Raw genomic sequence first — 22,852 nt, forward strand, 5'->3', positions numbered from 1 at the left:
GTAAGTAGTAGAATTGAAGTTTGAATGTAGGTTTTTCTAATTCCAGAGCCTCTGTTTTCCTAAATGTGTTTTGACTTTTATTTTTTTTTTAATTTTTAAAAAATGCTTACGTATTTATTTTGAAAGAGAGAGAGAGAGAGAGAGAGAGAGAGAGAGAGAGAGAGAGAATCTCAAGCAGACTCCATGTTGTCAGCATAGAGCCCGATATGGGGCTTGAGCTTATGAACCATGAGATCATGATCTGAGCTGAAATCAAGAATTGGACGCTTAACCAACTGAGCCACCCAGGTGCCCTGTTTTGACTTTTAAATTATTGGTCAGCAAATGACTCTTTGATGACTATTTATAAGTTAGGATTTGCCTGTAATTATATGCAATGTGTTACATATAATATCTGTATATATATAAATACACAGCTATGTGATTTGTACATATATACCAGAAATTAATGATCTTAGAAGATAGTAGGACTTAAATCAATCCAAATGGACAAAATAAGAATTCCAGGTGAACACTAAAACATGACTCAATTAGTTCTCTTTTAGCAAATACTCAGTGTTTATTATCAATACCTGTAACCTTACTGTATATGCTAATAGTTTTCATTCAACACATGAAATCCCTGAGGCTGAAAGATGGACATGGAACAGTGAAAGAAGACTGACCCCTATGAGGTATAGATTTGGATCAGGGTCTTACGTCTAAAAACCAAACATCTCAGATATTCACATTGTTAATCCACATGTCCGTCAGTCCGTCCATCCATCCATCCATCCATCCATCCATCCATCTGTCCATCCAATAGAAGATGTACCATGTGCCAACCATCATGGCCAGAATTTTTGTATATTAAGATATAGGAATATACTCTCAAATAATTTAGGGATCTATACTAGCTCTCAAATGCCAGAAATGATTTTTATTCAGTAAAAAATTAGAAATATAGATCCTGTTTAAGGGCTTTTATAGCATTATTTTGCATTGTAAGCCCATTATGAATTGTCATTTTTTCATTAGCAAACTTCACCTGAATTACTAAATAGCTTAATTTGTTAACTGCCACATTGCTTCAAATGAATACAATATCATTTCTTTCAAAATAAGGATATGCTAGAGTTTTCACTAACTCGGGCAGAACTCCATGTGCCAAAAAGTGATGAGATTTTGCTTTATGCTTCAATCAAAATCCAAAACATTGCAGCCTATGGTATCCTTATTTGATTACAAAGTATGCTGATCAGGGTCAGAAATTTCCAGGCTAAGTACCACTGATAGACACTCAGGCGTGCTATGAATCGCATGGGTGTTGTAAGAGGGACCATCATGTTTACCTGTGGTGTTGAAGCCAAAGAGGAGAGGGCAAGACACGGCAAAGGCTAGTACCCACACGGCTGTAATCATGAGGGCCACACGCCGACAGGAGCTCTGTCCTGTGCCATGTTGGTAGTGGACTGGCATGACCACTGCAGTGTACCTGTGAACAGAAGGGGAGAGAGGATAAACATGATGAGAAGGGATGGGGGAATTGTTCAAAAGACAAGTTGATAGAGGCTCGTAGAGAACTAATTTGGGTGATACATGTGGCAGGAGAGAAACAGTTTGGTTGGAGGAAGAGAGAAAGGTTATTTGAGTAAAAATGCAGAAAGGCTGAGATAACAGAGATGAACCCACTGAGCAGGGAAAGGGAGAAAGAAGAAAAAAGTGAGTAAAGCAACAGACTGGGCGGCTGGAAAGCTTGTTTGCCAGTGGCGGTTGAGGACCAGCATACCTGAGCCTTGTATTCATGTACCCTAACCCTAGACTCTGGGTACTGGTCTGCGTGCCTTTACTTTCTCCCACAGTTTTTCAGGTAATGCTAGAACTGTGCCCAAAGAGGCTGTTCACCCCTGCTTGTATCCTAATATAAATTCCGACCCTCATAGTGACAACTATTTCAAGTGGCAGACATTTAAAAAAAATAGAGATGAGTAATATCTAGTGAAGGCTTATTTCAAAATCCAGTTTTCATGCTCTCTTAGTCCATTCAGGCTGCCATAACAAAAATAGCATAGACTGAGTGGCTTAAACAACAAACATTTATTTTTCACAGGTCAGAAGGCTGAGAAGTCCGAGATCAAGGCACTGGCAGATTCATTGTCTGGTGAGAGCCCATTTCCTTGTTCATTGATGGCTATTTTTTCACTGTGTCCTCACGTGGCTGAAGGGGCAAAAGAGTGATCTGGGGTCTCTTTTCTAACGGCATTAATCTCATTTCTGAGGGCTTTACCCTCATGACCTAATCATCACCAAAGGCCTCATTTCCTAATACCATCACTTTGGGGGTTAGGATTACAACATACGAATTTGGGGGAGACATAGACATTCAGTCTACAGCAAAGGCTGTTGCATGGTTAATACACAGTTCTTTGTGTTATTGGACATCGTCTTTTCTGTGGCAACTCCTCTCACACATTTCCAGCTACTTAGCAGAAACATAGTAGGTCTTATACGTTTGCTTACTATGATGTCTTCCCCATTTATCCATGCATCTCTTTCCTACCAGCTGCTTTCTGTGATAGCCACAGCCTCCTGCAGGTCTCTGCTGCCAGGTTCTAAAAGGAAATTTAATCATGTCCTCCCCATCCCTGACCCCCCAGCTGGAAACTGAGAAAGGCAGAATTTCTGCCCTGTACAATCCCCAAAGTTGAATGTAGACTGAACTTGAGAATAGGACATGATGTCACTGCTGTGATTGGATTACTAATCAATAGACTGAGTTATTCAAAAGAGAGATTATCCTGGGTGGGCCTGGCTTAATCAGCCTTAAAAGGGATTGGGCAAGTTCACTAATGAGACCAGACAACTGCCTGCCTCGGGGTTGGAGAGAGATAGCTCCCATGGCCAAATCATTTTATAGCCTTGGTATTCCTCATAGGTCCTTGCACAAAGCAAGTAGGAAGAAGCTGTTGATTGATTGCCTTGTGGATTCTGAAGGCCTTCCACATGAGAGGACAATTCTAATTCTAGTCAGGCTCAAGGAATCCAGTGTGCATTTCTGTGTCCATAGAGGCTTAAGTTTTCTTTGTCCTCTCAGTGTCCAGGGAACATAGAGGCCAGATTCAGGGTAGGATCCTCCTTAGCTCCCTTATGTGTCTCAAGGAAGGGGAGAACAGCCCCTGGGCGGGAGGGGGTGGGGCACATAAGCTCCTCCTCTCTGTGCCAGCCTGCCTAAATCATCAGCCCCTGGTGCACCTGGCCTTGGAGTTCATGTGTTACATTTGCATTCCCACAAGAGCAGCTTGAGAGTCAGCTCTGAGGGCTGAGATGGAGGCAGACTCTGCAGGACTTGGCCTTGGTACCATGATATGTGACAGAAGTGGCTCCTTTCTCAAGAAGGAGAAATAGAGGTCCTTATTTAATAAGTTCAAATTAAGATCCCACCACCAACCCCAAGGGAGGCCTGTGGGAACTCAGTTCCCCTCTTCTGATGCACAGACATTATAAATCCTGCCTGGAATCCCTAACTTGGCAATCAGGGAGCAGGCCTGTAGTACCTCGTGTTCCTCTAGGCTTCTCGCTCTCCTCAGGGCTTTGGACTCAGGGCAGTGGGCTGGGGCTTTGAGTCAAATATGTCTGGCCCTCAGCAGTGATCCCTGAGGCACCTTGGAAGAAAGACTGAGCCTTGAAAACAGCTGTTGGGAGCTGGGTAGGAGAGGTGTGACCAACTTCCTCCTCTCTAGACCAGCAGTTGGTCCTGGGGCCTTCTATTGACATAATGTCTTTTGATAAAAAAGAGCCTGGCTCTCCAGGTGGAAACAGCCCTAATTTGTACCATTTGTCAAGTTCCATGGTAGAAGTACTCCCACTTTTGCCCATTTCAAGCCACACCAAAGGTTTACTAACTGGTTCAGAAATTCTTAAAATGTTGCCCTTTCAGCTCTTGCCAGCTATTAGGAGCTGGCTCCAGGCATGCCGCTGAGCATTTTCCTAGGTATGCTTCAATGTTCAGCAACTCCTTGGAAGCTCCTGTTAATTCAAGAAGTGTGGGGAATGCTGGCTCCATTTTCTAGAGGAGGAATCAGAGACATAGAGAGGTTACATGATGAACCCAAGGTCCCACAGCTGATCGTGGAAGAGCCAGGTCTCCCACCGCTGAGGCCAGTGTCTCTCTGGTGTGCCTCACTTCCTCTCAAGGGCACTGTCAAGTCTCTGAGGCCTTGTGGGCAAAAGGGCTTCCTCAGGAAAGGCGGCATTCTATTCGAGAGCACGTGGGATTCCCAGAATTTTCCCCAATTAGTTTGATTCTATTAATTACGGGCAGGGGTGCGGTGGGGCAGCGCTCCTGTTAAAATACAGATTCCCAGGCCACAGGCTAATTTAATTAAGTACTTCCAGAGTGGAACCCAGAAATATGCATTTTTAAATGCACCCCTACCTATCGTGGGGCCCATCTGGGGCTTGAACTCACGACCCTGAGATCAAGACCTGAGCTAAGATCAAGAGTCCAAGGCTTAACCGACTGGGTCACCCAGACACCCTAAATGTGCATTTTGAACAAGCAAGTGTGTCTTACAATTAGACAAGTTTGAAGTCTGCACCAAGGAAAATTTCCGTCAGAAATTCTTGTAACGGTTAAGAAGTGAGAGACGACGCTACATTTACCACTGTTATGTTACTTTTTTTTTTTTTTTTTTGGTATTATTTTTTAAACATGATTAAACTTCTGGAATAAACGAGGCCCCCAAATTCGCCTGCAGGGTTTTCCGCCAGGAAGCCTGTTGCGGGTGACCGAGACAAAGGTGCTGTTCCGGAACTAGCCATCGGAGGGCACCATAATGCAGCGAGAACTGCCAGCGCGGCAGGGTGAGAAGTTCACCGCTCACCTGGTGGCGTTCCGGACCCCGTGGGGAGGCAGGGGGGCGGGGAAGGCTCGGCTCTGCAAGTTCTCGGAGGCCTGCGGCGGCCCAGAATTCCCACCCGGGTAGGCTGCTCCACAGCTGGTCTCCTCCCGAATCGGCCGCAGGCGACCGCCGGCAGCGAGGGCAGGGCTGGACGTAGACGCGAGCAGTTGGCGGGCCTGGGCTGTCTCTAAGTGCGGCCGCTGCGCTCACCGAGCTGTTCCAGAGCGACTCTGCGCGCCACCTCGCTTCCTCGCCTCCTCCTGTTTGAGCGCCTAGCTCACCGGGCTCTTTCCGGCGTGGCTGGAGCACTGGCAGTGTGTAAGGTGGTTAAGTCCGTGGCGGTCGGAAACAGACTGATAAGCGTCTGAATCCCAGTTCTTCCACTTAACTGTGTGGCCACGGGCCAGAATTTGGCTTCTCCGAGATACAATTCCCTTATGTGTACATTGGGGATAATGATTCAGCCCGATAGGGCGGTTATGAACACTAAATAAGATTATCTCTGTGAAGTCTTTTAGCACAATGCCTGGTACCTATTCAACATTTAAAAAGCCCCATTATTATTATTATTATTGTTATTATTGTCATAGTATTGTGCTAGCCCAAAGGATCTGTGATTATTCATATGGATGAGTTTACGGGTATCTTCCCCTTGTTCCTGGGAACATTAAAGGGAACATTATTTATCAAACAAATATATATAACACTTTCTATGTGCTAGGCAACTGTTTGAAGTGCTTTACAAATAGTAACTCATTTGATTCTTGTAATAACTGTGTTACTATGATCTCCACTAAACAGATAAGGGAACAGAGGCCCAGAGAGGGTAACTGACTGGCCGGTGGCCACATTGCTATTCGGTGGTAGGGCCAGGATTTGTAGCCAGGCAGTGGGGCCCCGGAGCTGAGGGGCCCAGAGTGTGGCTAGGTGCCTCTGCGCAGGGCAGTGTGCTATAGAAGAAAGCGTGTGACTGGATCCTTACTCCTGCACCTACCAGCGGTGTGGTGTGAGCAGACTACACAGTCTAGCCTCAGACTGTTCACTTGTAAAGTGGGGATAATACACCTGTCTCGCTGGGGTGTTGTGACGGTTAGCAATAATGAAAAGCTTTTAGCGTGGCACACAGTACATTCTGCATAAGTGGTAGCTATTTGAGATTAGCACGGAGCAGCCAGGGCACTGAAGACATAGGAAATATGCCTCTTTTACTCCAAGTTGCAGTGGGCTGCCAGAGGCAGCATGGCCAGAAGCTTTGCTCTTGATGTCCCATCCCTACTTCCACCAGTGAAGGGGTGGCTCATTATAATAGAGTACTGGGGGGGGGAGTCAGGAGGCCCCAGTTCTAGTCCCAGACCGAAGAGGCTGCGGGAGCCCCTACAAGCATGTAACATTTCTGCACAAAGGAGTTAAACTACGATGCCCCTTCTGACTCCCAGTTCTGTGACTGGGCTTTGTAGGCTCCTCACTCTGCTGAAGCTCTCAGGATCCTGGCAGAATGTGACCTCCACCTGAAGCCCCGTCCTAAGGCAGGAGGTATGTGTGGGGGGCACTGATGAAGGTGCCTCCTCAGGAAGCTGGCGTGCAGAGTGGGGGAGGAAAGAGACTGGTCTGGGTGGGAGGGCCTGAGTCTAACTCCCTGCCTGGGTTTAATGAGCCCCAGAGCTCTGTGAGGGCTGCTTTTCACCACCTTTTATTTGGTCAGACAGGGGGCTCAATAAATCTTTAGTTCTGTGGACTCCCCTCCTGAAATTGTTGAAGGAGAAAGCTTTTTTGCAAATGACTGGAAAGCCCTTTGCAAATATAAAGTACTTATTTAGATGCAAACTAAAAATCCAAGGTGCCTGTGACTCATCTGGTACCTATTGTGCTTGCTGCAAAGACGCGGAGGCTTGCCTGTGTGATGGGTGCCATTTGAGAGCCACTTAAAGAACTCCCTGGTGAATGAATTTGGTTGCATTATTCCTGGGCCCCTAGCGGAGGACTCTAATTCTCACCACTCAGAACGTGTCCTCCTCCTCTGACACTTTCTCAGCCCTCTCCCAGAGTCAGTTCTGACCCAGGATGCTGTGGGAGGGGGCTGGTTCCCTGGGGAGGCAAGGAGCCAAGGAGGGGTGGCGGGGGGGGGGGGGGGGGGGAAGTAGGGGTTTGTGCTTTTTAAAGAAGAAAAGGCAGCATTAATCCAAGCATCCAGGGCTATGCCTGAGAATCTAATGACAATAGTATTACTTGCTTTCAAAACCCCTTTTTATCATTTCCTTTTCTTTCCTATCTCTTACTACCCTGTTATTACATAGCAGGGCTTCATGGCCAAAAAATGCTGAATCCATTCGGTCAAGTTTGTCAGACTGGTGACTAGCATTGTGTGAAGACCAAAGGTCTGCATGAATGACTGCATTTTTAATGAATTGACCAGTGATTTGGCATCACATGAACAGAATTTAATGCTGTATACTGCACACTGCCATGAAGGATGATGGAGACAGCTTTTCTAAGGCCTGTTTTCATTCCTGGAATAGAGAGGAGCCTCCATCTTGAGATTTGGTGAGGATTGGTTCATGTAGATGTACCAGCCAAGAAGAAAGCATCCTTCTCTGTTGCAGTCTAAGGCATGACTTGTTCCTCAGATTTCAGGTAGTGAGGGCAACGCCTTCTGGGAGTTGTCCCCTATGGGACAGAGCCAATTCAAGGTTTATCCTTTTGGTTGTGAAAGTGGTGAAAAGTAGAAGTGTCTGTCAAGCGTGGCTGCTGCCAGTGCAATGGTGCTCTTGTGCAGGCTAGGAAAAGGCCCCCTCTCCTGGCCGACTCAAGATTTGCAAAGAAACACTGGTTGAATTCAGTTCCCAAATGCTTGTGCAGGGCACAACCTGCACAACCTCACCTGCCAGCCCCATGCTTGTGAATGTGTGTGGATGGAGTGTGTAGGCACACTCTTAAGAGGGTGGAGAGTAGGGTCAGGAGCCAAGAGGCAAGGAGGGGGCTGCCCCAGAGCCTCTTCTAAGAAGCTCCCTGCTCTGCTCTTCACCCACTCTCTCATGTTCTTCCTGAAGGTACACATTTGTGCTATAAGCGTTGGCTACCCTCAGACAAAGACCGCTCAGTTTGGTTTAATATTCTTTGTTCAAGGTCTGTAATAGACGCAGCAGGGAGACTCACAGTGATAAGGAACTAGGACTAGTATAAGAGTTTGGGGAAGTGGAGGTGATGATATAGCAAACTAGATGCAGCCTGCTACTTATGTAAATTATATATTTAGGTACTAAATGGCCAGAAATCACACAAAAGACTTAGAAGAGTTCTGTTCTCAGAGACCTAAAAATATTATAAAATCCCCAACTATCCCTTCATTTTAAAACAGCTTTATCAAGATATAAGTCACATGCCACATAATTCAATGTGTACCATTCAATGTTTTGGGGTATATTTATAGAATTATACAACTATCTCCCTTGATTTTGAAATACATTCTTTAGTGGTGGGAGATCCAGCTGTATGGACATGTTCTTTAATTTTCCTTCTCAGGTGGATAGCCAATCAAAGGATAAAGTCAAAAGACTATCCAGTTGACTGGTTGGCCTGCAGTATCACTACAGGGAGGGGTTTTCACATCCATTCTTCGGTCACTGTTCAAGACTCCCATTTCAGCCCGTGAAAGGGAGTTTAGGGTGTTGATAGGGAGGGCACAACCCTGGGTGATGCAAATGTCCAACACAGGGAAATGAGAAGGACCTGCTTTAGATCCTCTAGCGTAGTTACAGAAAAAGCGGTATGAGAGTTCAGGGGTAACTGAATCAAGTTTGTAGAAATTGACAAGTGTGGTAGACCTTGAAGCAAGAGAGGAACTCAGGCAGGGCAACCCAGAAAGTGATGAAATTGAAAAGATAGATGGAGGCCATATTGTAGAAAACTTTGAATCCTAGGCTGTGAAGGTAGTTTTAACATTTATTCCACAGGCCAAGGAGACGCTGAAGGGTTGTGAGTAGGGTAATGGATGTTTGGACTTTACTTCTGGGGAGAGTAATTCTGAGAGTGGTGTGCAGGACCAGTCAGGAGGCTGTGGCAAAAGACTGGGGGAGAGGTCATAGGAACCTAAAATAAGCAGGCATAGTAAGAAAGGAAAGATAGGGGCAAATTGGGGGGAAAATGGCAAAAATGGAGTCTGTAAGCCTTGAGTGCTTAGATGTGGGAGATGAAGAAGAGAGAGGAGTCGAACAAAACTGAGATTGTAAGGCAATGATGTTGCCAATAAGGGACGATCAAATTAAGATGGTTTTGGTTCTTTGATGGTTTGGCTTTTAACGTGTTGCCTTGAAGGAGCCAGTGAGGTATCTAGGTGGTAATGCGGTTTGAAACTCAGGGGAAGTATTAGGGGTGTAGCTGGCGATTTGAGGAGGCTTAGCACAAAGCCTAAGATTATGAACTTGGAGTCAGACATGAATTCAAATGCTGGCACTGCTCTGTACTAGGGGTGTGACTTTAGGCAAATTCCTTAATTCCATTCAGAAGCCCGGAAATGAAGATAACAATAGCAGCTGAGTTGTGAAGATGAAGTGAGTTAGTGCACGTCAAAACCTTAGTCCAGTATGGTAGATTCTCAGTGATTGGCAGAGTTTGTTTGGGAGTGAGTGGATGGTTTTGCTGGGAGAAAGAGTATAGGAGGGAGAAAGGATGGAAGAGGAGGGAGGTGGGAGGGGACTCAGAGAAGGGAAGGTTGGAGGCTCTTGCGTGGCAACAGAGGCTGTGGGCTGGAGAGCAAGCTCCTTTCCCCAGGGCCCCCTGTGGGCCTGGAGATGTTCATGAGAGCGATGAGCAAGTCCAAGGCCCAGGCAGGGGAAAAGGGAAAGAGGAGAGGAAACAAAAGGAGAGGAGAAGTGAGGAACAGAGGCTCCTAGGGCCAGGGCTGGGCACTCTTTGGTAGGGAAAGCGAGGCTGCTTAGGTGGGACATGCACCGAGGTGACTCACAATCACAGAAATCCGCTCCACCAACCAGAAAGCAATTCTAAAAACATCACTGTTTCCTTGTTTTCCTTAAACTCCACGAAGGAAATAAATAGATCGTAGCCATAATGCCTAAAATCGCCTTTCTCCCCATACACTTCTCTCTTCTCTCCCTCCTTGCAAATACTCCCAAGCATTTCTCTCTCCTCTCTCTTTGCCTCTTTCTCCTACCTCTTCATCAAAAACAAACAACATAGTAATGGGAAATTTTTCCTCCAAAGTCTTGTCAGCTCACCTTTTTTGTCTGTGTCCTGCTCTCCCTTTTCTCCCAATTAGAAATCACAAAAACCCCAGAGGATGGTGGGAAGGCAAAACCAGAATCCTCTTTAGGGGTCTAGGAAGAAGGAAAGGCTAGGAAGGCTATAGGATAATTATTTTTCTCCTGCCATAGGGGTTTCTTCTCTTCTGCAAACATTAGTTTAAAAGAAAACGAGAGAGATGTCCTAAGTGGTAAGTTCTACTTGACAGTGACCCCAGTGTCCTCAAGTGCAAAGCCTGGGCCTCAAATATAGCAGAAGCAGCTTTCCCAGGCTGGTTTCCCACACCACCTGGCAGTCTAGACCTGGTAGAAGGGGAATCCAAGCTCTACCTGTCGATGCTGATGGCGCAGAGGTTCAGGATGCTGGCTGTACACATCATGACATCCAGGGTGACGAAAACATCACAGCAAATTCGGCTGAAAGTCCAGACTCCACCTGTTACCTGAGCATCAGAGACAAGGATGTTAGTGTTTCCCCCGACAACCCAGTCAAGTCTGTTGCCTTCCCTAGGCTAGCCTGCACGTGCTGACATGCCCTCCCTCTGGCTGGTACCATTGTTGCCAAGGGGAGTCAGACACTGAGGAGTTCCAGGCTGCTCAAGATGATCGGTCACCCAAGAAAGGACAGATTCACAGAATGTTAGAAAATTAGTGCTGGAATTAGTCCAGTGTTTCTGAAAGTGTGGTCCACAGTGGGGTGCTTCTTAAAGATACAGATTTCTGAACCCTTCCTTAGGTCTACCGAGTCAGAATCTCTGAATCTGGAGCCCATGAATTTTCATTTAAAAAAATTTTTTTAATGTTTATTTTTGAGATGGAGACAGAGCATGAGTGGGGGAGGGGCGGAGAGAGAGGGAGACACAGAATCTGAAACAGGCTCCAGGCTGTGAGCAAGCGGTCAGCACAGAGCCTGATGCGGGGCTCGAACCCACGAACCGTGAGATCATGACCTGAGCCGAAGTCGGACACTCAACCGACTGAGCCACCCAGGCACCCCCATGAATTTTCATTTTTAAATACTCCCTCTGGCCCTCTCCCCACTCCCTCCAAATACACCAAGATTTGAGAATTACTGATCTAGTTCAAACTCAGGAGGCAACTAAAGCTCCTTGTGGTTAAGTGGTATGCCCATAGATGCCCAGCTGGTAGTGAGAAGAGCTTGGGTGATAGCCAGATGTGTGCATTGTGCCAAGACTGCCTTTCTGAAGCCCTCCTCACAGTGGAGAGCTTACCATGTACCCAGGAAACAGGCTGGGAACACGTTTTTCATGACACTTACCTCTAAAATGAAAAATCTGTCTGGCTTCTGGTTTTAAAGCTTGGAAGCATTCTAGAACAATATCTGTAAGAACCTGTGTGAAGTAAGTCTGTGCCAATGTACCTGGCTTGGATGCCCTGGTTTCAGTCACCAGGAGGTGGGGGAACAATGGGTCCAGGGCATCAGAAAGGGGTGCTGATTCTATGACTCACAGCGCCAGTGAGGATGGTCCTGGCCTCACGCATTTACATGTGTGTTCTAAGCTCCCAAGCTTCCTCCTGGTCATGCTTACAGAGTGCCAGGAACTTAGGTAATTTAATTGGTATCCTAGCACATTTCTATTTTATTTTAAAACTTTTTACATAAGCGAATCAAACCAGACATGTTCAGGGAGACTGTTACTTTCACAGTGCCCATAAACTCCATTCTTGGGCCCTGAGGCATTTGTGCCTCTGCCTTTGGGGACCATGCTTCTCAAGGGGAAACCTGTGAAGCTTTGTGCCCCTGGCTGTAGCTGGGTGCTCATTATATCCCTTCTGGGCAGGCCCAGTGGCTCTCTAAGAGAAAGGGGATTGAAAAACAGGTACACTAACCTCTGAAGTAGCTTCTCAAGGGAAAAAACAGGTATTGTCCAAATGAGAGTGTGTGAAGATGGTGTTGTTCCTCTGGTTAGTTTTTCTCATCCAAGATTCATGTTATGTGGCCAAGTCACTTTACTGTTCATTTCTGATTTATTCCACTAAAGAAAGGTTGTGAAAGTCTCTCTTCCCTAATCACTTCTTTCCCCTTAGATTTATTTCTTTTCAGCACCCGATGTTAGCCCTGTATTTGGTCTTCTCCAGACTCTATTTTGAGAAGCCTTCACCAAGGATATTTTGTTTAAAAGCAACAATGAAAAGTTCAAACTAGTGATGAAGTCGTTATTTTTGTTCATTAGGTTGTGGATTTACTTTCTTATAGTTCAGCCATTTGGCCCTATATAAATAAGGCCTAATATGAATTTATAGGAATTCTGAGAATGAGAAACTCATCAAAAGGGAGCTGTATAGTCATAATAACACAATGATTTAAGGGAGCCAGGAGAATAAAGGATGGTTTTCTCAGTACACTGGATGGTTGTATACTGTAAAAGCTTCTTGCCGAAGTTGAATTTTGTATACTAAGTCTCATTTTAACATAAGTCTACTATGCAATTTATGTCTTAAATTGGGTAAAGCCTACTTTTTGTTTTGCAAAATTGTGAATGCCTGTGTCTGTGAGTTGGGGGTGAAAATGTAGGTGAGAGAGGATAGTTAGAATAATAGCAAACTCCAGTGCTTGCTGGGTATTCGTTCATTTGTTCATTCATTCATTCATGAAGCAAGTAGTTGTGAGGCCCCTTAGTTCGTAGAAGGAGGATTTGCTTTGTGTTTTAAGAGGTCTTAAAAATGTACTTCAGGCCTTGTCCTTGAAGAACTTATGTGATAACTGAGGAGCAAGGCATTCTTAAATAAAATGACTAGAGATCATTATGAGATCCTAACATTGTTAATACAATCTAACATTTATTGAGAACTTACTCTGCACGAGTCACTGACCAACATGACCCATTCTGGGAATGTCTATACCTTTGAAGCTTTAGATTCTGAAAACTGAATTTGTTCTTTACTGTATGTGCCCTTAAAGCTTTTGGGGGACAAATGGTATGCTTACTTGATAGGAAATTGAATTACTGTTCCTTAATTCTGTAGGAGCAGGGACTATTCTGAAAGAGTCAGTGGTCTCTGACATAACCTGTATTAGTACAAATAGCTAACATTTCTTGAATGCTTACTAAGTCTTGATTCTGCAAAGCACTCTACATACATGGCCTCTATTGCCACTTGTCTATGAGAGAGTCTATGAGAGACTGCTACTGTTTTTACCACAGAGAAAGGGACGAAAGCTGGGAGAGGGTCAGCACTTCCCCCAGGGTGGCACAGCTAGCAGAGGCAGACAGGGCATTGGGATGGAGGTCATTGCCTGCCCTGCTATATGGGGGTAGTGAAAGCACACACCTGGCAGGATTTTTGGTACCCTGCTTCTTTAGCCCCTGGAGGCCAAAGCCCTCAAGGTCTCCCCTGGCTTCCCCTGTGCCACCCTGTTCTGGTTTCCTCTCTCTTTTTTTCAAATCTTTATTTATTTTATTTTTTATTTTTTTTTTTTTGAGAGAGAGAGAGAGAGAGAGAGACAGAGGGCAAGCGGGGGAGGGGCAAAGAGAGGGAGACACAGAATCTGAAGTAGCCTCCAGGCTCTGAGCTGTCAGCACAGAGCCCGACGCAGGGCTCGAACTCACAGACTGTGAGATCATGACCTGAGCTGAAGTCGGACGCTTCACCGACTAAGCCACCCAGTCGCCCCTACTTTCCTCTTTTCCTGTCCCCACTTCTACCATCAAATTTCCCATTCTCCTTGATCTCAACTAAGTGTCAAAAGGAAAAAAAAAAGTCTGATCAGCTGATTGAAGTAACTCCCACTAAGGTACCATCACTTAGCCTTTCCTGGAGCTTACTCCTGAAAAAGAATCTCTAACTGGTGGGCTATGTAATGGAAATCCTTTTTTTTTTCTTTACTGGAGTCCTCCACACCAAGTAAATACTAATAAGCAATCAATAGAGCTGCAAAGGACCAAGCACATGGTTAAGTAACTCTCACACGTGAATCTCATAGCAACTCAATGAGGTAAATATTATTTCCAGGTTAAAGGTAAAGAAGTGGAGACTGAGAATGGCCAAGTGATTTGCCTAAGGACGCATAGCTAGTAAAAGCAGCTGGCGTTACAAACCCTGAATATTAACGATTACTGTATTTTGCCTCTCACAGGTTAGCACCTTGGTGCACACCTTCTGGGAGGTCTACAGGTCCACCCCGTTCTACCACCTGGGAGGGAGAAGAGCTGGTCCTGGCCCATCCATCCACCACACAGCCGATAGCAACTGAGTGTCTGATACTTCGCTCCGGTGAGCATATTCAAGTGAGTGGAGCCTGTGTTTGCCCCCAGGGCCTCAGACCGTAGTGTGCACATGTTCGGGGGAGTCACGTATGAATGGGTCCGGGGGTGAGCTGAGGGCCCATGAGGGAGACACGCAGGAAATAACTAGGATACAATGTGAAAAGTGCTCATGGGGACATAAGGACAAAGTGTGGGGAGAACATAAAAGGTAAGGTGAGCTTGGAAATTGAAGGAGAAAAAAAAAAGCAAAACCAAAATCTGATCGATTTAAGGCTCTGTAGAGACATGATTCTACCTTTCTCCTAAATTCTAATGAATAACTCACTCCAGAATTGTGCAGTGGCCAGGTGGTGTTACTCTCACTTGCTAATGAATATAAGTAACTCCCTTTGGCGATACAGAAGGTGGGAGTAAGCAAGGCAGCGTCTTCAGGTACTGAAATTGGCTATTGATTTCCAACAGACACAGCCTGAGGCAGCATTTCCCAAATTTACTGATTAGAAGACAGCATTCCCCAAATCACCTGAGGCTCTTGTTAAACAAAATGATTCTCAGGCCCCACTCGGAATAATAAGTCCCTCCAGTGAATCTTACTGCCTGGGAGGTTTGGGAAACGCTGGTTTGGGGATGCGGGGGTGGGGGTGGAGGGCAAGACACTGTCTTCAGAACCGGTCATCCCTAAAGCACAGCTTCTTGAACATTCGGTGCCCCATGGATCCCTTTGGTCTCATGGTTCCCTTTCCAGAAGAATATTTTCAAGTGCATACAATAAAATACAGTGGATCACAAAGAATATCAATTATACTGAAATACAGTTACCAAAGTATTTTAATGTATGTGCTTCTTTAATAATGCATTAAATCACAAGACCCAGTGGCAGGCAGGTCCAAAATGCCTGTAATTTCAAAGTACTGGTGAGTGTAAATGGTATTTCAAAGTGTCTGCAACAACTGTAATGCGATTTGAAAATGTAAATATCTGTGATTTCTACTGGTGACACTAAAGATTTTTTCTGCTGTGGGTTGATGCCTACATTCATAATTGAAGAAAATACTAAATGTCAGTCTAGTGAAAATAAAGGAGTAATTTTATTTACATCCAAGTTGATGGCCTCCCCTGATTAAGAGTGCTTGCTCTAAGGGATGGATTTTTAGTTGTTTGGGAGATGTCCAAGAGGCAAACATGGAACTACTTCTCTAGCCTCTTCATTCCATTTTTGTTTGCCACATTTGGAATCTTTTGGGGGGGGCAGGGGGATTGCTGTGGGGAAAGATAGGGGATTCAATGATCCGAATCCCAATTTCCTCATCTGTGAAATGGGGGGTTTTACAGATTAGTGGTTCCTAAATGTCATATGGTAGCAGATGGCCAGCTGCCTGCACAGATTACTCAGGCTAGAAGTAGGGCTGGGGCAGGGGGTGCTGGTACAGTTACTACAGACTTCCAGGGCCACCCCTGGACATTCTGGTTTGGGAGATCTTGAGTAGGTCCAACAGTCTGTATTTTGAACAAGCAGCTCCCTATAATAAAGGTTTAGCTCAGAACTGCTCAAAGTTTAGACGTGTAAGACTCGTGGAGAACCCATTTAAAATGCTGACTCTCCTTGGGACACCTGGGTGGCTCAGTCGGTTAAGTATCCGACTTTGGCTCAGGTCATGATCTCAAGGTTCCTGAGCTGGAGCTCCATGTGGGGCTCTGTGCAGATAGTGTGGAGCCTGCTTGGGATTCTCTCTCTCCCCTTCTCTCTCTGCCCCTCCCCCATACATGCATGCTCTCTTTCTCTCTCTCACAATAAACAAACAAACAAACAAATAAAGAGATAAAAGCAGAGATAAAAAAGAGAATATATAAATAAAATAAATAAATAAAATACAGACTCTCCTTTATTTCTAACAATCAACATCATTATAAGGGCCAGAGGCTCCTTTCCCAAAACCCGGTAGCTCTTTCTCATCATCACTATCTGACCTTGATGACTCCCTGGGGTGAGTTTCCTTGCCTGAACCCCACCCTGCTCTTTTTTGCTAGGTCTGCATTACTTAACTCTCACATCTTTTCTTCTGTCCACCCTGGGACCCAAGTATTCTGAGTTTAGTATTCTAAATGTTCCTCTGGCTGCTTACGTTGTCTTTCTGGCCTGATATAAGTGCATTACACATTACAAAAGGTGGTTAACCGAGTGGAACAAAATGGGATGTTTGTGCTTGGAGAGGGAGCTCCACACAGACTGCAGCTTCTAAAGCAGGAAATTAAAACCTTGAGAGGGAATCAGAGATAGAACTATTGGTTATGGCACAGAAAAGAGTTTTCGAGAAAATGCTGCAAACTGAATTAATGAGACAGCCAGGCCAACGCCCTCTAAAATAGAACCTGCTTTGAGATCACCTGCATGATTTTTATCCTGAACTTCCCTGCTAGGCCTGAGGACAAAGAACACTGAAGAAGGCCTCTGCTAGCCCCCCTGCCAAAGCCTAGGCTCCTGTGAGCCTTAGTGATGAGAATGGTATCAGTGAAAGCCACTGTAGTGCATACTAGCTGGTTGTTCTCTGGAAAGAACACATCATCTATGCTAAACCGACTCTTCTATCCAGTGATGAGTTCAGAGAAAATCATGTGCCAGAAGCCAGTTCAATCAAAGTACACCTTGACACTTCTACTTGGAATTCTGAGACACAGATTTCCTCTCTTGGTGGAGTGGTATGGGGTACACATGTAAGGCCTATCGCTTACCCTGTGCCTGTGGATAAGGCCAATACATAAAACAGAGCTGAGAGAATTGTGGGGAAATGGAGCTGGAGCCCTGTTCAAACTGTGCCTGTAGCCCACCCTACCACAGGACTTTTAAAGTTCCTGGTATGAGAGCCAATGCATTCTGTTTATTGGCTTAAACAGTCAATTGGAATTAAGTTTTCTTTTACTTACAACTAAAAGTATCTTCCCCTCCCCCCCACCCTTTTTTAATTTAAATTTTAGTTAACAGTGCAGTATTGGTTTCAGGAGTAGAATTCAGTGATTCATCACTTATATACAACTCCCAGTACTCATCACAAGTGCCGTCCTTAGTACCCATCATCTAGCCCATCCCTCACCCACCTTCCCTATAGCAACCCTCAGTTTTTTCTCAGTCATTAATGGTCTCTTGGTTTGTTTCCCTCTCTTCTCTTCCTTACCCCCTTCCCATATGTTCATTTGTTTTGTTTCTTAAATTCCACATATAAGTAAAATCATGTGGCATTTGTCTTTCTCTGACCTATTTTGCTTAGCATGATACACCCTAGCTCCATCCACATCATTGTAAATGGCAAGATTTCATTCTTTTTGATGGCTGAGTAATATTCCTTGTAAACATATACCACATCTTCTTTATCCATTCGTCAGTTGATGGACATTTGGGCTCTCTCCATAGTTTGGCTATTGTTGACAATGCTGCTATCAACATTGGGGTGCATACACCCCTTCAAATCTGTATTTTTGTATCCTTTGAGTAAATACTTAGTAGTGCAATTGCTGGGTTATAAGGTAGTTCTGTTTTTAGTCTCTTGAAAAAGTGTCTTAACTGAGATATTTATAGCTCACACTTCTTAGTTATCAAAGTGCTTTCTCAGTTGATGACAGTTAAGCCTATCATGAAGCTGTGACATAGGGGAAGTATAGCTGTCACCTCCATTTGATTCACTTAATTCCATGTCCTCTGACTCCCAGTTCTGAGTCTTTCCATAGAATAATCCTACGCTGGAATGACATTCATCCCAGTGAATTTCACCAGAAGTGCAATGTTATGGGACATTTTATTTGCCTATCTCACAGCAATTCCTCCCACTGCATCTTCTTTTTAAATAAAACCCACATTTTCACTTTCTTTTCTATCCTCCCTTGTATCCTTCCCTTATGATCGAGCTTTGGCTAATTAAACTTAAGTGAAGTCCTTTAGGAGATGCTTTGAGGCACTCCAGGGAAAGGGCTTCTTTCTTTCTCTCTTCTTTTTTCCTTCCTCCCTTCTGTTCACTTCCCTTCCCTTCCATTCCCTTTATTTAAAAAAAAAAAAATTACAGTTTATTTACTATTGAGAGACTGAGAGAGACAGAGCATGAACCTGGGAGGGGCAGAGAGAGGAGGAGACACAGAATCCGAAGCAGGCTCCAGGCTCTGAGCTGTCAGCACAGAACCCAACACAGGGCTCAAACTCACAAACCGTAAGGTCATGATCTGAGCCAAAGTCGGGCGCTTAACCGACTGAGCCACCCAGGCACCCCTCGTTCCCTTTATTTCTTTTTCTACTGTCCCCACCCATCCTATCTATCTATCTATCTATCTAGTTTTAAATTTACATCCAAATTAGTTAGCATATACCCACACATCCTATTTTTGAATATGGCCATGATGCTGAGAGTTATGGCAGCCATCCTATGAGTAGCATGAGGCACTAAGCCAGTTTGCCAAGGATGGAAGAGATTGGTCCTTGATGACACCATGGTGCAACTAAATCAACACAAACAATTGCCTTCCTCCAGAATTCTGGTTGTGTGAGAAAAGTAACTCCTATTTGTTTAGGCCACAGTTAGTCATATTTTCCAATATTTATAGCCATACATACTGGAGCTGGCAAAATTTGGCAATTTTCCTTTGAAAGAAGGTATCTGGCTGGTATGAGCCAAAATTTCCTTCAAAGAATATGGATGTATTCAAGTCAAAGCACAGGAAGCTATGAATTTGGCAGCTAGTTTGGCCACCACATGGTGTTCTTCTCATTCCTGTGCTCTCCTCTTGGGTGCCCTCATGCCTACAGCGGTCTCTGTGCTATGGTCAACATTGCATCCTTTCCTCTTTCTAAGGGAGCTCTTAGGTATGATCATGTAATTACTTGACCAGCTGCTCAAATCGTATGACCATTAGGACAAGTTAGTGAGAATAATGCTTTGCTCTTCTCTGAGACCCAGGGACTTATATAGTTATAGTCCCTTTAAGGACTCAAAGTACTCTTTTCTCTCCTTAAGGTTCCCTGTCTACTTTTGAAGTCCACAGAAAGCAGGCAGGTATTTAAGATGAGGAAAAGTATATACTGTGGTTGGTTAGGGAGACCTGGTCCTTTGGATTAGAACCATCTAATATCTTAACTGGCTGTCTGTTAATTATGGCTGCTTTAAATCATGTTGTCTTTTATTGAGAGAGACTCTTAGTGGACTGTTGGCCACATTGGTACAGAAATATTAAGTTGCATTGACTAGAGTTTTAAAGAAAGTGTGTAAGACAAAAAAGAGGTCCCAAAGCCCATTTCCCAGTGGAGAGATGTCTCTCAAATTTTCTCTATAAGATTGTAGGCTTATTTGACCATGATTTTGATTACTGAATACTTGCCCCAAAGAACCTGTTGGACAGAATGCCTATGGGTTTTTATGAGAGGGAACCAAGAGCTCCACCAGAGCTCATCTCAGGAGGGAAAACTCATAATTTCCCAGGGTGCCTGGGTGGCTCAGTTGGTTAAGCATCTGACTTCAGCTCAGGTCAAAGTCTCATGGTTTGTTCATGAATTCAAGCCCCGCATCTGACAGTGCAGAGCCTGCTTCTGATCCTCTGCCTCCCTCTCTCTCGGCCCTTCCCGTGCTGGTGCTCTCTCTCTCTCAAAGAATAAATAAACATTAAAAAAAAAAAACACCCTCATAGACCTAACCTACAGAAAGTCCAGTAAACCTCTGGCAAGATTTCCTGCTGGCTCTCTGTGGGCTCAGTTAGTCTTCTACACTCAGCAGTAGAAGGGAGACATCATCAATTTTGGCAGGTGTGGCTAGCAGGGGATGGCATGGGTGTCTAGTGTGGAAAAATCACAATGTCCATATCCTACACTGGTATCTACAGAGATTTTCCAATATGGTCTATCCAGAGTCTTGGAAGCAACCACAAATGGACAGTTGACGAGTGACCCTGAATGGCTTTGTTATAGACACCAGAAGACTGGTTTTATTTCAGAGGCAATTAAGGTGTTCATTATCATGGAGGTCCTCATCTTGACCTGTCTGACTGAAAGACTTAAGAATCTTTGTAATGTATACTGAGAAACACTCTGAGGTGTGGGATGGTGGTGTGTCCATATTATTTATTATGAATCACTAAATAATCCATACTGGTTTGTAGCACCTAAAGTCTGCCTTACTCTTGAACAGAAATATCATATGTGTCTAACTTCTTTTCAGTCTCACTATTGTTAGATGTAAAAAAAAAACCCAAAAAACAATTCATTGTAACAATAGATATAGCTGAATATGGTACAAGCAGGAATTGCCCATATAATGCATACATTACAGAAAGGATGCATTTAATCATTCATATATCAAATATTTATTTAGCACATATTATGTGCCAGGTAGTACGTTTGGGCTACAGGAGAAAAAGAACAAAGATATAGCTTCTGACTTCAAGGTTGCTTCAGTCATTTTGGGTTGACAGAAAAGTCAAGATAATTATAAGATCTTTTGCCATCAGGATTATCCTAACTGGGAGAAATTAGTGCTTATTTTTTTGAAGTCTTCCCTCAGCCTTTACCTCTGCCCCAATAAGCCTAGATGTTTTTCTGCTTTTCCTTTACTTTTCTATTTTCTTGATTTCTTTCTTTTATGTTTCCCCTTTGAGATCATAAGTCTAATTTTAGTTCCCAGTCATTCTTTAATAGGGGTACCAGCCTAGGCAGTCTGTGGTTGAGGTTTTTACTCTCCTGTGATATGTCATACTTAATTAACTGTCACCTTCACTATTAATATTAACCGAGATATTAATTTGATGAATTTTAATTTCTCTTAATCATAGCATCATTGTGATCCTTCATTGGATACCTCTTTAAAATGATACATGATACACGGTGCAGGAGAGACATATTTATAGTACATTAAAGTGTTTTTTTTTAAAACTCTTCAGTAATTGCATGTTTTCCTGGTAAGAATATCTGTTTCTTGAACAGGTGTACCGTGATTCCTTTGTTAGCAAATGGATGTTTTGTCTTGATCACCTCCTGACTCTGTTTTGCACTTTCAAATGAAAATACTTTCAAATTTAAGAACTGTTTCTCTCCAGAAGAATTCTCCAGGGTTTGCTGCATTATCTGACTGGTAAGGGCTCTGTACTATTAATGGAGGCATCAAAAATATAAATGTGAAGGTTGGGTCTATTTGGTAGCAGAGTCTGTGGAGAGCTGGTACCCAGGAGGAAAGAACTGAGTCCGAGGGCAACTAAACCATCAAAAGAAGTCTGATCTATTTGCAGACTGTTTTTTTCTCTTTTTTCCCCTCATTCATTAAAAAATTCTTTCTGGTTTTTCTGTGATTCCTTCTGAGTCCCTCTGCACCCTCACTGTTGTCTCAGGTCCTTTCTGCACATCCCCAGCCCTCTATATATTGAAACACTGATGCAGACACCCATGGACTGCCTCCCCCAAGCCCCCACATCTTTGCAATGTGATTGGCAAAGAGAATAAACCTGATTAATTTTTTTAAGTAGGCTCCAAGTGCAGCGTAGAATGTGATGTGGGGATTGAACTTATGACCCTGAGATCAGGGGTCACATGCTCAACTGACTGAGCCACCCAGGCACCCTGGACCTGATGCATTTTTAGGATGAGTCTCCTCACTCAAGTCCAGTCACCTGGTTTTTGGAGACCCAGGAACACAATCAATTCCCAGCTCCTTGGTTCTGATATGGGCAAGTGAGGCTGGATAATGACAGCTCTCAGGCCTTCAGTTTCCTTATGAAAGGGAGAATGAGAGGGGCTCTCCTTCCTTCCCAGTCCCTGGATCATGGCAGGGAGCATTTTGAACCCGGAAGGCCAGTACTCAGGGAAGACAAAGACAAGTACAGTCACACAGGCAGCCTGCACTTGGGGCTTACTCACCTCCAGGTACACCACCCAGGGCATCACCAAGGTGGCCACCAGCAGGTCCGCCACGGCCAGGCTCACCACCAGGTAGTTGGTGGTGGTTTGCAAAGCCCGTTCCCTCAGCACTGCCACACATACCAGACCATTGCCGAAGACGATGGCCAGGATGAGCACGCAGTAGGAGAGGGCATAGTAGGCATGTGGGCGGGCTTGGCTGGCCCCCGTGGAGTTCTCTGCCCCACAGGTGGAGTTGATGTGGCCACTCAGCTGGCTTAGAAGCGCCATAGCCCAATGGGAGAAGAGTGACCCCAATGGGTTTCCTGGGAGGAGACAGAAAACAATGTCTATAAAATTGGATACTTTGGAGCTTTTTTATTTATTGCTTTAACAAATAATTATTGAGCACTTTCTATATGCCTGGTAGTGTTTTAAGCACTGGAAATACAGCAATGAACAAAAGGGATACATATTCTTGCCCTCATGTAGCCCCCATTCTGGAGGAAAATACAGTAAGAAATAAGATAAATAAAGGATGTAGTATGTTCGATAGTGATATGCATTTTGGAGAAGGATAGATCAGAGAAGGAGGTAAGGAGATGGGGAGAATTGTGTGTGTGTGTGTGTGTG

General features: G+C 44.4%; 1 protein-coding gene across 2 annotated transcripts in view; it reads right to left on the minus strand.

The window, feature by feature from the left end:
- Positions 1 to 22,510, minus strand: part of DRD3 (dopamine receptor D3) — a 33,301-nt gene extending 10,791 nt beyond the window's left edge. For both annotated transcript variants that reach the window (XM_015544938.2, XM_007098637.3), the window contains exons 1-3: positions 22,241 to 22,510; positions 10,466 to 10,578; positions 1,332 to 1,474 (exon numbers count right to left, since the gene is read on the minus strand). In XM_015544938.2, coding sequence (XP_015400424.1) covers positions 1,332 to 1,474; positions 10,466 to 10,578; positions 22,241 to 22,510 — 526 coding nt within the window. The remainder of the gene's footprint in view (positions 1 to 1,331; positions 1,475 to 10,465; positions 10,579 to 22,240) is intronic.
- Between the last annotated feature and the right edge of the window lie 342 nt (positions 22,511 to 22,852).

Source organism: Panthera tigris, chromosome C2, assembly GCF_018350195.1.
Source record: "Panthera tigris isolate Pti1 chromosome C2, P.tigris_Pti1_mat1.1, whole genome shotgun sequence".
In the NCBI taxonomy this organism is placed as follows: domain Eukaryota; kingdom Metazoa; phylum Chordata; class Mammalia; order Carnivora; family Felidae; genus Panthera; species Panthera tigris.